At 33.8% G+C, this 16,105-nt stretch overlaps 1 protein-coding gene across 16 annotated transcripts in view; it reads right to left on the bottom strand.

Annotated features, from left to right (window-relative positions):
* Nucleotides 1-16,105, bottom strand: part of LOC123691389 (CAP-Gly domain-containing linker protein 1) — a 44,642-nt gene that overhangs the window by 17,724 nt on the left and 10,813 nt on the right. For 2 of the 16 annotated variants that reach the window (XM_045635755.1, XM_045635758.1), the window contains exon 1: nt 8,888-9,125. The exons of 13 other annotated variants lie outside the window; for them this stretch is intronic. In XM_045635755.1, coding sequence (XP_045491711.1) covers nt 8,888-8,918 — 31 coding nt within the window. In that variant the 5' untranslated portion in view covers nt 8,919-9,125. Of the gene's footprint in view, nt 1-8,887; nt 9,126-16,105 lie in introns of those variants that run through there. One more of the 16 variants, XM_045635756.1, reaches the window with a different exon arrangement.

Below are 16,105 nucleotides of genomic sequence, written 5' to 3'. Positions count from 1 at the left end.
ATGACATAAAACTATGAGCCTCATGATGGTACGCGGAAGGAAGCCCTTGTATGAATTTCCACTGCCAATAACGAAGTAACAGTTACGTTAAATTACGAAGAACAATCTCGCATTCAAGCTATACCTATCAGTTATTTTTAAATTTAGGTCATAATAAAAACCAGAAGGATGCAAAACCGCAGTGATCTCAATTCACCTATTAATCATACTTAAAAGTTAAAAGTGATGTACGACGTAATTATTACAAACGATTACATTTATATTGATTGCTCGCCTGTCAGTGTTTATATATTTTGGCTTCTGAATCATTACCAGTAGATTTAATGCGCTTTACATGTTGAGTAACATTTATCGCAGATGTTTGTTTACATTATGCAACTATCGTTATACGTTCAACTTCTTAATTAAATTAAATGCGGTTACGGCATTTGCGTTATAAAATTATCATTTATATCTTTAGGTCAAATAATGTTAGTTGTGACTCAAGGTCAACAATAATTCAAACAATGGGTTAAATTTGCAACCATTGTTTTAAAAATACCTAGTTACATCAGTGACGTCCGTGCTCGTAATAGTCCTACGGATGTAACAACTACATGCAACGCGAACCTAATTCATTTCCTAATAATTCGTACAGGACATGCCATAATTTCCAACTAGCACATGTACCACCGAGCTTGTACTATGGACGTAGAAAAAAGGGCTCTAATAAAGACAATGGAATAGAATGTTTGATCATATTATTTGTAAGTCAGATTAGAAATTATAAGTTAACAAATGACATAAAAACGTGAAACATGGTAAAAAAAACAAAAAAAATGAAAGGAGCTAGCAAATAATTATTAATTTTAGAATGTGTTCACAGAAGTCACTAAAAATATTTTCATTTGAAAAGATGATGTAATTGCTAATATTCGGAATGCTCTGTTTGTTCATTATATTGACGCGAGCGCTTAACAACAAAACGTGCTTGCAAATTTTAAATGTGACATTGAAGTGTGGTCAAGTTCATGTTGATAATAAGATTCGCGTATAATTGTGAAGTGTATCTTATATGGGAATAATTTCGAGCTTATCCGTAATTTCTTAAAACGTATTTATGGAAATTGTGGCCCTTATCTAATCTTACCAAATAATTTCACATTTGAATATAGAGATAAAATCTTCGTACTTAAGATGCTTTCCTACCCGTAAATAAAGAGCCTCACATTTTCTCACCAATTATGCCACAATTAGGACAATTACGCGGCTCATTCAGACACTTCTGCTGTGGACAATTGATGCGACGATCGCATGTTGCAAGACAGATGCAATTCACAACGGTCATTATTTATTTATTTTTACTAGAATTGATCGATTACATACAATTAAGTCTCATCGAGGTAAGTTTCCACCTATTAGGCTATTAACAAGATTCTAGTTAACAGCTAGAGATTAATTTACTTGGATGTGAATTTTATTTTCTTCAATAGTTTTAGGAATATGAGAATTTTCGCAATAAAAATGATTTCACATTGTTAATTATTTACTTACTTCTTATAGTAAAGCTTACATGCTTCATATAACAAACATTATTGAGAAATGGATAAATGTATCAGATAATACATCAGCTCTATCAGCTATTTTAACCAATATCCTAGAACCATTGCGGAAGGTTTAGAGAGCCTCTACTGAGCTTTATATTAATAACACCACTTCACACAAGGTAGGCATTTAAGTCGGGTAATGCTCTTTGAGGCCCACTAACCCGGTCGTAAATAGGAGCACACTCCGACCGAATTAGCGAGTGCACTACCGCGATCTTTACTGATTGCTCTCAGCGTCCTCAATACAGAGGAAAGCGCATATATTACACGCATATAAACACATCACATGAACCGAATGATTATCATAACTGAAATATTTATCAGAAACCGTTATTATTGAACGAAGAATCGAGAATTTTTGTCTACCTGTCCCATGATTCAACTGTCATCAGTCATGCCGTTGCTGCCATATACGCGACAATGATTTACACAAAGATGGAAATTACTTTTTGAAAAGCGTACAAAATAAATATTAAACAAACATTGGGCTCAATAATATGAATTATATTAAATCCGTTATCGGTGCATAAATAGCGCGATAAATATTTATAGAATAATATCATTAGCATTGGAGTTATGCAGCTTATAATCAGTGCGCCCGTTTAGGGACGATCATGGTATGAAAATGCAATCGACTGGCTGGTCACGTACCTACCGCCCCAACTATGATAATGGATCGTAATGAACCACGCGGCCCGCACCGCGCCCGGCATGCTAATTGTCCATCGTCACTTGCGTGTAATGATGCTAATTGGTCATAAAAGAAATTGCCGAACATTAAAAAGTATAACTTTATTCGTTTAAACGTTTTGGCTTTCGGTGAAAGGCACTTGTAATTATTGTGCGTAGCTTCGTCATGCGATAGAATCTACTATGTTCCACTTTATCTTACGTTTGCCTATTGCGAGCGATACGGTATCAAATTTATCAATAGTATTCTCGAGAAATGATTCAAACGAATGTATGTATGTAACGTGTTCAGTAATCTTTGATTACCTTTAGATAAATCTTATCTCAGATATGCGGTAAACTAGCTGTTTACTATTGTTAAAATATAATTATGTTCTAAACTTTTTAGTCACGACTAAAGCCAGAACATTGAGAAACTAACTATATTGTGAAAAGGATGCAATTAGTTAAAGAAATCGAGAAGTTACGTTATAGCATATAGGATAGTTGAACAGAACATTGAATATCTATACTAATATTATAAAGCTGAAGAGTTTGTTTGTTGCATGTTTGTTTGTTTGAACGCGCTAATCTCAGGAACTACTGGCCCGATTTGAAAAATTATTTCGGTGTTAGATAGCCCATCCATCGAGGAAGGCTAGGCTATATATCATCAGGCTAAGACCAACAGGAGCGGAGCCACGCGGGTGAAATCGCGGCGCGCAGCTAGTGACAGATAAAATATGTATGCATTAACTGCGAACCTTAACAGTCACGATGTGCAATATAACTGGCAAAACGTCATTGTTTTATTCTCACGCCTGCAAATGCCGTTAAGATCACAATCAAAGGCCATGATAAATGAATTAAATACGGATCTGGGCTAGCTCGGGTAGACTGAAGCCTTGGTAGTAGGTACAGTGAAAAATCGATAATCATTTAAATAAAGCGAAGGTTACTGTTACTGCGTATAAAATAATTGCCTACAACGAATACTAGCTAGTACTTAGTACATTCTTGTAAGTACACAAAAACGTTAAATATTTACGAAAGCACGTACACACAATGAGTCAGATCTTGCTTCACACAAGGGATATACTCTTAAGCATGTATGGAGAGGCAATCCATAAACAACTGTGTACAAGCACAAGCTGATAAAGACAACGTGACGCCATAATACTCCTCCGATGTGTCAACTTCGTGATCCAACTGAAGAATGCGCGGACAAAAGAGAAATCGATAAAGCCGCATAATAACTTACGGCAATTGAATATAAATTGATTATGGATCGATTTATTGAACAATCATGTGTCCAGCCGGTCACAGAATTGAATAAAAAGTCAATAAACCTGTTTTTGGTAAACAATTTAAACATTTTCGCTACTACAGATTGACATCTCTACGTGGTCTCTACCGCATGCTTATGCGAAAAAGTCAAGACTTTCGAAGATTCCGTTATTATTATACTATAATAAAATTGTTCCTAATTTGTATAAAATTAACTAACTTAAACAGATGTTACTTTCACTCTGAAACTGATGTTACACACAAAATTCCAATTTGCACAATCATCTATATCATCTATATTCAAGTTTATAATTACTGATAACATAAATAAACATTAAACTCGTCTGTATATTGAATTAACTTGAGCCATTTATCGGCATTCATGAGCAGAACTATATGTATAAAACTGACCTTATCGTTTAGATTTATTAGTAACTCGAAACCTTGAACTTGAACGTGTTACATAAACTTACGTATACGACATAACACCGTTTCGCCTGAAGGCATGAAATAAAAAATATATAAACTAAATGTTTATGCAATTAAAACCTCGTTAAATACTCTATTTATCGTGCATATCGCATTATCGGATTATCTTTGTCATACAATATTATCTTACAATATTTGTTACGAAATAACAATAAAAACTTTCTACGATGTTTTGTTAGAGTAGGGTGTTATTTTGCTCTTTATTATGAGGGGCCTCCTTCGAAACTCAAAGTATTATGAACGTTTATTAATTTGATAAGTAAATATTTGGCTAAAATCTTATAAAAAACGTTTGTCGACGCCTCTGCTCGGAATTTGGATAGGCTTTTTGCTTCCATGTTAAGAATGCATTAAAGAATTACTTTAGATATTATATTAATACAAAGTATGTGTACATGTTAAATATTTGTTTTTAAACAGACACCATACACACTAGAGCCGGTCTGTAATTAGAGTTATGACCAATTTGACCAAACATATCATAAATTTCTTCCTGTGGGTTATCGAAGAATCTATACTAATATTATAAAGCTGAAGAGTTTGTTTGTTTGTTTGTTTGAACGCACTAATCTCGGGAACTACTGGTCCGATTTGAAAAATTCTTTCGGTGTTAGATAGCCCATTTATCGAGGAAGGTTATAGGCTATATTTCATCACGCTACGGGCAGCAGGAGTGGAGCCACGGGGGTGAAACCGCGCAGAGCAGATAGTAAGTAATAAAGAGTGAATTACATTTTTACCTTACATAGGTAACTTCACTAGGCGTTCGTGTTACGAAGTATTATGTATTCTGAAGTGCGGTATTCATTTAGTAAATTACACACCTAGTATGCAGTTAGTGCATCTGATACTAGAATACGGAAATACGACACGAGTAGGCGGTTCAAAGAGAATTTTCAATAAAGCAGTCTAGACTAGTCGGCGGCGGGGCGGACTTTATAACTATAAATCTAAAAACTATTATATCCTATCAAACCTTTCATTATATTTGTACATATATATTATCAATCAAGTGTTGGAACGATGCCAAAGTTTAAATAAGGAAGAAATAGTGCAGCCTCTGATGTTTTCTGATTTAGCGAGTCCTTGATTGCAGACTGCTCATTTACAATCCAGATTTCCTTCAATTTTATTTATAGTGCGGAATAAAAATCTGCGAGTTCTTTTGTAGTTATGATAATGGCGTTGTTTGTCTTTTTTTTTTCAAAATAAAGTTGTATTAATAAATTTGAACATATTATGTGTAACATACCTACATATTTTATAAGATTCGTAGCTATTAAACGTGATTCATGTTTACAATAAAACAAGTCGTCAGTGTTAAAATTTCTATAATAATGCGTGGAAAATTCGTATGTTTTTTCCTATCGTTATTATCCGTAACGATACCATTGTTTTATTGTTGGCGCTTGGGGCAGGCGACATCTCTGCTATAATAAAATTGCAAGAGGAAGAATAATTATTTTCGAGAATTGTGATGATTATGAACCTAATACTACTTAAATTTTGGATATTACCTTATTTTACCTAGGTACTTGTTTTATTTAGAAGATTACATAATTTATTTTATGAAACTAAAGTAACGAAATCTACTAATCAACAAGCAAAATGATAACTATTATAATCAACTTTTAAATATGAGAACACCACCTTCCTATGTAAATAACAAACATAATCTAATACCCATAACGCTTTTCAAACGCGAATAGCTGTCGCGGTCCGTTGAGGATAAAGGAAGAGCGTGTCTCTAGTATAATTTACCCACAGATATACGCCTTGTAACTTTAAATTCGCATTATTCTCACAAATGAATTCGATACTTTGTAAATTGACTAGTGCAAAACAGGTACAAAAAATAACCTTGGACGTTTCCTAGACAGTCAAAATACAATTTACGACGCAGTATTCACCAAATAAAATATCACTTAACACATTGCTTACTACACGAATGTATAAACATCAGAAAGGAAACAGGCTTTAATTAAACCTACTGGCGCCAGTATGTAAGAAAATTGGACAGGCGCGGCTCCGTAAATGTACATTTAAATATTTCACAAATAACTCATTAAACTATTGATAAGTAATAAATTATAAGTAAATGTCATACGCACGTTTTATTTTATACCTGCACATAGGCATAAATCGCTACAGTACATTCTCGAAATGGATGTCATTAAATACGCGTCAATTTTTTGTCTCTTATGTTTTCAAAGTTACAAAGTATTATTCAGCATGTCATCCTTAGAAGCTACACAAGAAAATGAGCCAATATTTTTATAAGAAACTTCCAATAAGAAGATATATTGACTTAAGTTATGACAAAACGTTTTTCCCTGGCTTTGAAGGCTTGAAGCTGACTTTATATCAAGTTATCAAAACGATTGCTAAATAAATTATAACAGTGAAAATTGATTGAAAGTTAATTGAGCGGCTTTATTCAAGTCCCATATCGAGTACCATCCACGTCACATAAATAATGAAGTGCCCGACGACACCGAAGATACGTGTAATCATCACGCAAATCAGTCACGTAACGCTTCTGCAGGTTACACCTGCTCTCAAGTTTTGCCACGGTTTACCGACAACAATGCCACGTCTTATAATTGAGCAATTTGAACGCGAGCCGCATATCTCAGATAAGGATAGGACGCGGGAAGTAAACAAACATACGACATTTTAACGCCTTGAGATACAACTTCTCAATGCAAAACCTAGTGGGGTTTTACAGCGAGTGAAATTAATGAACGCACGTGTCTAAATTTTAAACTAGACTTACATTCTCGAAGTTTAATGCCTGTTATTTAACTTCTAGGTGACTTTCCCACGTACATACTTTATTGGTCGTTGCCATTAATTAAGAGCGAACAAGTACATGTCAGCGGTATTATCGAATAATCTGCAATCTAATTGATCCTTCAATTACTTCATTAATCGCATCCAATAAATTGAACGAGTGCAGTTGACAAATGACCGTGTACGTACTAAGAAACTTTAAAGCAAATTTTATTTCATTTTAAATGGCGCACCTGCCAATCACTGCGCTACATAAAGTTATAACTTATATCTTGACAGTTACTTCGCACAACAAAGGCTGTCGCGGTTTAAAAATAGCGTTGTTTAATATGTAAGTAAATCAATATGTATTTAAGAAGGTATCTACTTTGCAGAGATAAGTGACAGGTTTCTTATTTTTCTTTTATAAACATGGAGTGTACATATAAGCACACAGCTACGTTAGTGTCTGTTTAGCTTTTATTCACAGAGAATTAATATTGTTAATGCGTTCATTACAAGCCCCTGTTTATTGGGTAAGGGGTGGGATGACTTTTAAATGTGAAGAGAATTAGGCCAGTTGCTGTCGCAAGCCGCATGAGTTATGGATACCAATAAATCGTAGTGCCAAAACCTTCCTAGTATCTTGACATATTTGGCACACTGAGAGTATCAAGTAGTTTGCTATTTTATTAAATTCTTTTCCATATTTAACTATTTCCTTTTATTGCTCTATTAAATATGTAATACATAATATGATGAAATCAAGAGAATCTAATGTGTAAGATTGAAGATAGATAAGTCGAAGAGCAGTTTCTTAATAAAAAGTTGGCGCCAGCGTACGTTTAGGTCAGGGCATTCGTCTCGCATAAAACATGACTTAAATTGGCAACCTCGAAATAAAAACGACCCTACAAGCAGTCAAGTTCAATTCTGTATCGTGAATTACTTTTTAGCATTAAGTGCATTCAAAATGCACGCTTTAAAGTTTAAACTATACAGAATGTTGACTAGTACGCTCTTGGAGTACCCATTTAGCGGCTTACTCTGTTTTAATATTGAGGGGCGCTAAGTACGGGTCGAGGGAGAAGGCCCATAGGGATGGCTCGAAGGCACACCTAGTCAAAGCAGAACATTTTCAAGCTATAAATATCTTAGAGGTTACGTAACTTTGCCTTCAAATGAGTACGCTTAAGATTTATTAAGCTAAGATGTCTTAACAAGGCTCAAGATCAAAAGATAACATTTTTGAGAATTTAATTACCTGTATTTATTATTAAATTATTATTTTATTACCGTTACAAATAAACAATTGCATAACTATGCTTTTATTTGACTAACATGAGCTCATTTTTGAGTCACGACTTCGCCGACTCAATACATTTATCTATGAATGCGCCGTTTACAATAGAAGTCAACAATAAAATGACTAAATTTTTATTTAATTTAAATACAATCGTTCTCAAATTACTTTAAATGGAAATGCTGAATGCACAAATATTATTAACAAGGTATTGATATAAAATGACATCATGATACGAACACATATTTTTGCCAACGCGATATTTTAATAAAACTGGAAATATTATATGGTAAACATAATTCAGCTGCTTACGTATTTCATTAATTTTATTAATCCCAGGAAAGATTAATAAATCATAATAAATTACATGTTATTTGTCATTAACACCAGTATTATGTCAAATATTAGATACATACACGAAGCATTTGTGTTAATGAAGTGCAAATGATAGAAGGTAAATGTGTAGGTTTCACAAATGACAAGTAGTAAAACATATACCTATACAAGGTTAAAGGAGTGTTTACTAAAATACTTCATTATCAATATGCCCTATGTTTCATAATATAGACGTTACCACAGTGTATGATAGGACTCCTTTAATGTAATGTTAATTGCCGCTAACTAGGCTAACGTTGTTAATAAGCTAGGACCTAAAACGTAACAGTAACACCAAACAAGAACTAACTGATGTTATGTACAAAGCCGCCATTGTATATCTTTTTCAAGTTTCAACAATGAAAACCAAATTGTTATTTTTCAAGGGAAAGAAATGAAAACTCACCGGAAAAGCTTATTTTGGTTTCGACCGGCATTTTAACTGACACGCTCAAATGCTCTAGCCTCTAATACTGAAACGATCTCCGCAGGCTATATCTGTGCGCTGAATGAGGGCTGATCTTTATGTTATTGTGGTTTATTGTTTATTTGTGTCGCCGTGGCCGGTGCGAGTGATGTGTGCGCGTGGCTCGCGAGCTGATTGTACACTGGCGTCTGGCAAAAGGCAGGCGTCCTACGCCCGCGCGGCTCCGCGGCCCAATATTAGCTCGCTATCTTATGCCTTTTCAGTTTTCAGCGCGCCCGTCCGCCACCCCTGTCTGCCGGCAGACTTTGAGGGAATTGAAAACAGTAATTGCTATTCAGTTCTTCATTTGAATTGTTCTCGACTTTGGAGATTTACACGCTCTTGAACTGCGGCAACAACGTTCACCCGGTTTATAGTTGTAATAAAGATAAATAATTTGGTTATTCGTTTAAAGGGTAAAGAAGTTTTTTTAAGTTTCGAATTATACAGATTTCTTTGTTATTTATACACTAGGTACAAAATATGTAAGTCATTGAAAAGAAGACGTACACCATAATATTATGTAATAGCGTAGTATATTATTATTAGTCTGTGGTAATAGTTAATGCCATGCGGGTCATGTTTTATTAAAACTAAAGGCGAAGTGATTAAAATAAAAGTTACTTTTTTGGTAATATTCTTGTCCTAGTTAGGTACATGAACGTAATATGTAAAAACTAAAAACTGAAAAGTAAAATCTTTAAAACGACCACATTTTAAAAAATTTAAGGGGACCAATAATTCTCGCAATGTGTCAATTAAAATCGCATATATTAATTGAAACTCATTTAGTGCATGAATACATTTAATATCGCGGTAAGAATATCAGTCGTAATACAAACGATAACAATATCATAGGTCAACGATAAAGGCAACATTCTGCAAATTCTTAGGCGCGAGTTCACCTTTTCAACGAATAGATGTCCTTTCACTATTCACGAACAATATCCTTTATTATTTCGAATGGCGCCAGTTGAAGGTTTTCGAAAACTCAATATTCTTCGAGGATATCATGATAATATGACGTCAACCATGCGATTAAAACTATGGAATTTGTCACCGAAACTGTATAAAAAACTATTCGGTGCTATTTCCGACAGAGCACTGTTCAATGTCACACCAATAACTCGAAAACACCTGCGAAACATGGCGTGCTACGTGAACATTAAAATCAGTATTACAATAGTTTCGAATAACTGTAGTTTCTTAAATGAATAATAGGTTCCTAGAGGTCAAAGAAAGTTAAACGGATAAGGAAATCTCTAAAGCAGATTGCGATTACGGTACCCGCATCCATCTTGGTACTTGCGACTATTTATGAAGACCTCAGGAGACAAATTGATTGAGGATTGTTAACCATTCCTTAACTTTCACTGCTTTACAATAAATCGCCTAACAAACCATTAATTTCGTTGACGTTGCGGTAATACCCTAATCTGTTTGTATTGTTGAAAGAATGAGTTTATGTAACATCGAAGTTTTCTTACGCAGATCATTTATCAATGTGACGGTGAGTTCATAAACATGAATGACAATCTGAGAGACGCAATAAGTTTGGGTAATGCAGGACAACATCGCAATTAGTGTAAGTTTGCGCTGAAAATAATGTTACCATATATAAACACGTGTGAGAATAGTAAAAAATACCGACAGCACATTAATTAATTATAATAAAAGCTTAAGTAATCACGGCGTGTGAAATCTCGTATCGGCTTGTGGGAGATAAGTATGCACTCTCAACATTACTAACACTAACAACTTTATCCTTCCAAATGTAAAAAAGGTAAAAAGGGATATTATTTTAAACGGGGAGGTATTATACCCTGTGGATTCTACTGTTTTTCTTGGATTGACACTAGATGAGAAGTTACAATGGGGGGCCCATGTTGCCGCCACCGCTGCTAAGCTTAGTTCAGCTGCATATGCAGTTCGAAGAATAAGGCATCTCACCGATGTAGACACGGCTAGATTGGTTTATTTTAGCTACTTTCATAGCATTATGTCCTATGGAATTCTTCTATGGGGCAGGGCTGCAGATATTGAAACTATATTTATATTACAGAAAAGAGCCATACGCTCTATATATAATTTACGTGCTAGGGACTCACTAAGAGATCTCTTTAAGAATACTGGTATCCTCACTGTACCATCACAGTATATATTTAATAATATTTTATATGTACACAAAAACGCAGACTTACACACAAGAGTAGGAGATAGACACTGTTATGGCACAAGGAACAGAAATAAAATTGAAATGCCATTTTACCGGTTAGCTAAAGTTAAAAATTCATTTATGGGTCAAGGTATACTTTTTTACAACAAAATTCCTCATAGTATTAAAGAGTTTAGTAGTGCTAAATTTAAGAATTATGTAAAAAACGTCTTAGTTCAGAGAGCCTATTACAGCATTAAGGAATATATGGAAGATAAAAACCCATGGAGGGTTGTCGCGTGAGAACCGCAGGACAGTTCTTTGGCATATTATGATAATATATACGTACGGTTACTTACATATTTTGTAAAATTAAATTGTAATACTGAAATGATTTAAAAGAGCAACTATGGAGTTTCTTGCCGATTCTTCTCCATAGATACTGCTTTCCGAATCGGTGGTAAATGATAAAAATATGTATTGACGTTTCAAAAGTGCTTCTCGAAGAAGTCTAATTGAATAAATAAATGTTTGAGTTTGAGTTTGAGTTCAACACATGAACGAATTTAAACAATATTTTGATGGATATATTAATAATTTTTCAATATTATTTGAACAAAACTTTATTTGATGTACAGTATACTAAGCATAAATAATATGTACATTGAACTATTGTTATGACTATAGACTCTATTTCTATAAATTGTATTCGCTTTTTACACATTTTTAAAACCACAATTCGGAGAACCGTTTTCAACTCAATTCATGCAATTACTTTCATAAAATTCAAATTACGTGTTCTATTTTCAAATTTTCAGTTTTCATTTCCGGCAAAAATATCTTTTATGAATGAACGATAGTCTATTTGCATATTTTATTCAGGCTCTAGAACGACTACGATTCGATAGTTTCGTAAATTCGTAGCGAAGAACTTTGGTAGCGAAGTAGATAGCCTATTTAAATGTACTTTATTTGCAAAGTTACTTTTATCTTCAAACCGATTTACCTAATTAATTTTTTTTTGTCTCTATTTTATCTATGGTATTGATACTGTTTGCTATAAATACTATTTTCGCCTTGAATTATTACTCCTTTTCCGTATATGCGGCTGACAAATAAAGTTTTCGTAAGATAGGTAAGTTTCATATTATTTACGTATGATTTGTAGACACTCATTGAATTTTCAATGTCATAATATATTTCAACAGTACCATAGAAGAGGCCCTTGTTACAACACTGCGGAATCATGTTTAGTCAGCTGCTCTTTTGAATGCGATGCACTTAACACTTTCCTTTGTACATTTTAACTTGCGAAATAGCCGTTGTTAAGTACTGAGAAAACAATTTGTTTTGTACACGTTTGCATTGCTTACGTTTGCTTCTGTTTCTCTTTTTAAAATAATGCTCACGAAAGTGTCACTCTGAATATTTTATGTTTTGTTGAAAGTCATTATAGCTATTCTATAAAAGTGAAAGTAAGGTATTGTTTTCAAATTTATGCAACGCACAAAGCAATTAAAACGAGGTTAATTATCTTAGTCAGATATATTATTTGCCTTAGGTTGGTACGAATTTGGTATTTAATGATTATTGTGAAGGTTTTATAATTCTCACGAGAAAAAAATTATATTCCAAATTTATTAAATGTGTTGACTTCATTATACATAATATGGTAAATGCGCATAAATGTTGCAAAAATATACATAGTAGTACTAAGCAGTAATAATTTCTCATATCACTTGCCCTCAAACCCTTCTTTTACTATCGTAAATAAGCAAATAAACACAACGTTTTAATGGTTTAATAACTCTACTATCTGATAACCTCAATTACCTTATTGATATGGGCTGTCTGCAAAGTGATTGGCATAAAAATCCCAAAAAACCTGGAAGTAAAAAAACTCGAACCCGCGAGATAGACATGTAGAGAAATATTATAATTACTTATTGACATAATAGTGGGGTCTCCGTATGGAGACCCCACTATTCTACTCACATGCTAAGACTAGAAAGAGTACAAAAAAGATTTCTATGGCACTTAGCATTTTCTGTTGGGAAGCTTAGACAACTACCTTCATATAAGTCGCGTCTTAACTATTTTAAAATGCGTGCTTTGCATGTTAGATACAACATTATTGATGCTTCTTTCTTATTCAAACTTATAAGAAATAAAATTGACTGTCCCGGTTTGTTGAGTCAAATTAGATTTCGCGTGCCATATAGGTATCCCCGTAGCTGTATTACACCTTTTTACCCTCCATTACGAAGAACTGTTCTTGGTACTAATTCGCCACTTCTAAGAATGTTTAAAATTTTGAATGAGTGTAGTGATGTAACAGATATTAATTTTGATAGCCATAGATTGTTCCTGAATAAAATCTATGAACACTTTATTAATTTAATTTAAAATCATTGAGCTTATATTATATAATTCATTCATAATGTCATAATGTTAATCCAATTTAGATTATTAAGAAAATTATTTTTGAAATCTTTTTTTTTCTGTTTAAACTTAAGATGTATACTAACTGTATTGTAAGTGTTTGTTTTCATAACCGTTTTGTTTTTCTTTTCTTTTTTTTAGAAAAAAAAAAAAAAAAAAAAATATCTTGCATGTGGTGTTAGCCTTTAAGTAGCTGTTGCATTTATATAAGTTATTTTGTGTTATTGTTTCTGTATGTATGTGTTGATGTAAACAACTGTTGGCTGACCTTAATTAAAAAAAATAAATAAATAAATAGACATAGTACGGAGCAGTGACCGGCACACCGGTATTCAAACAATCCTTGACTTGCGCTCCGGGTTGGTAGCGGAAGGCACGTACCGACACAAATCCGTAATCCCTGACCAATGGGGGGTTAATTTATGTCTCAGAGGAAATTCCGATTTCATAAACCGAATTGAGGCCACATAACGCAACGCGAAAGTGAAACATGACCAATTAAGATAAATCGGACATCCTAAAACCTTATTAGGTAGAGATTTGATAAAAGTTATGCTGGTGATGATGTAATTATAAAATCCTATTAAAATACTATCTTTAGCCGTAATCTATATAAATGATACCCTTCACTTTTGTTGTTGTTATAAATCGACATTTTAATTAATGTTATATCATTTGGAGAAACCAACAAATGAAAACTCACAGTTCTATCAGTCAGTAAAGGAAATAACGCCAAAATTCATTATCGTTTGTAAAAAACGAGTTGAGGTAATCAACATGTATTTGTCCTTGCAAACGAAAAGGTTATTGACAACATTTAACCATTTAGTATGAGCAATAAAAGATGGCGTATGATTTTTAATAATACGTCATTATGAATCGTAAAGCTATACCGAAATGAACCTGAAAACCTGATGCTTTTTGCAGCCGCGGCACGAAACAGTCCGAATTATGAGTCGAAATCATTGCCTATAATTCGCGTGTTCACAACAACCGAAAGCAAGCGACGTATCAAAATAGGAAACAAAGAAAAAACTCGTCCGGCGAAATCAATGTAAGTGGGTCTTGATAATATGCGAATTTTTAAGCGGCCCATGTGACGCGTTACGAAATATCGCGATTGTTCCAAAACAAACACGTCATCGTGGTTGACGATCTCAGCTTAAAAATTATGAAGGTATCACATTACTGCGAGATTCGGTCCACGTTTGTTTTGACTGCTGCTCACCGGGGTATGACTGCGAGCTCAATGTTTGAGCACGATCTCACGGATCAAATAATTTATTTACATTACAAATAGAATGCTTAACTAAGCCCATTTTAAATAGTGAGTGGCGATATATAAACATTGGCAAATATTTTAAGTTTTACGTCGTCATCCGTAACGACAAATAATAAGATGAATGGGAAAAACAAGTGATAACTGCGTTAAAAACAACCGACTTCAAACTTGCACTTGCAAAATTTACAAATACCTACAGACAAAAATGCTCATAAAATAAAAACTACTGGGCCTATCCGAATAAAATTTTTATGGGACCAATTCGACACCATCCCGCATCGAACAAAAAAAGAATCACGTAAATCGGTTCAGAAACCTCGGAGTAATCGGTGTACATACATAAAAAAAAAAAAAATATACTGGCCGAATTGATAACCTCCTCCTTTTTTTTGAAGTCGGTTAATAAAACTTGTCTCTTACATGATTACATACAATGTTATGACAAAAATTGAGATTTTTTTGTCAGCATGTTTAAAAAGCAGTTTGACTGATGAAGAAGTTTAAGTGGCTCCCGCATGCTTTTTATTGCGAATGTTAATAACTAGATCGATAATAATATAATTTACTTTTCAAACTTTGTGTACCTAAACAATATATAGGGGCTACGCAAAGATACCTATTATAAATTTATTTTAAAACTGTTTGTGTAAAATTTTTATAATAGTTATTAGTTAGTAAGTACAAAGTTAATAATACAATGCATAATCAAAAATGTATATTAAATATTTCCTTATCACGTATGTGACGCTCGCTAATTTCGGAGCAATTAGTTACTCGTTTATCTTTTAATTTTTAAATAAATTATATCCTAAAGCACAGAATGGTAACAAGCGCAGCGTTACCTAAAGTAACTAGTACCTATTTTAAGTTTTAAAATGTTCCGAAGATTTTCTTACGTAAATTATTAAGCTACTTTAGTATGAAAATTGGTACTATCGTAGAACGCATTATTCGTTGCGCTGTAGAGTGTAGAGCTTCAAGAGCATCTCAGGCACTGAATTAATGATAAGCACAGCTATTATAGCCACTGCATTTATTGAGTGTTCTCTGCGCCTGCGCCAACGGCCAAGCGCTAGGCCGTAACGCGTTTCAGGAATATCAGATCACCTGCGGCAACGTTTGCCATTCGATCGAATAACAGGATGCTGCTAGCATTTCATATGCGGGTCGTTGACATTATCCATTCGGAAAATTTATGATGTAGGTATGACGATTGACGATCAAATACGGGGAACGAGGAATTCCATTAATCTTACGTTACGAGCAAGCGAATCTCTAC

The sequence above is a fragment of the Colias croceus genome, chromosome 4, assembly GCF_905220415.1.
Source record: "Colias croceus chromosome 4, ilColCroc2.1".
NCBI classification, from domain to species: Eukaryota; Metazoa; Arthropoda; class Insecta; order Lepidoptera; family Pieridae; genus Colias; species Colias croceus.
The sequence above is the reverse complement of the archived record's forward strand: the minus strand, read 5'-3'. Positions and strand labels throughout refer to the sequence as shown.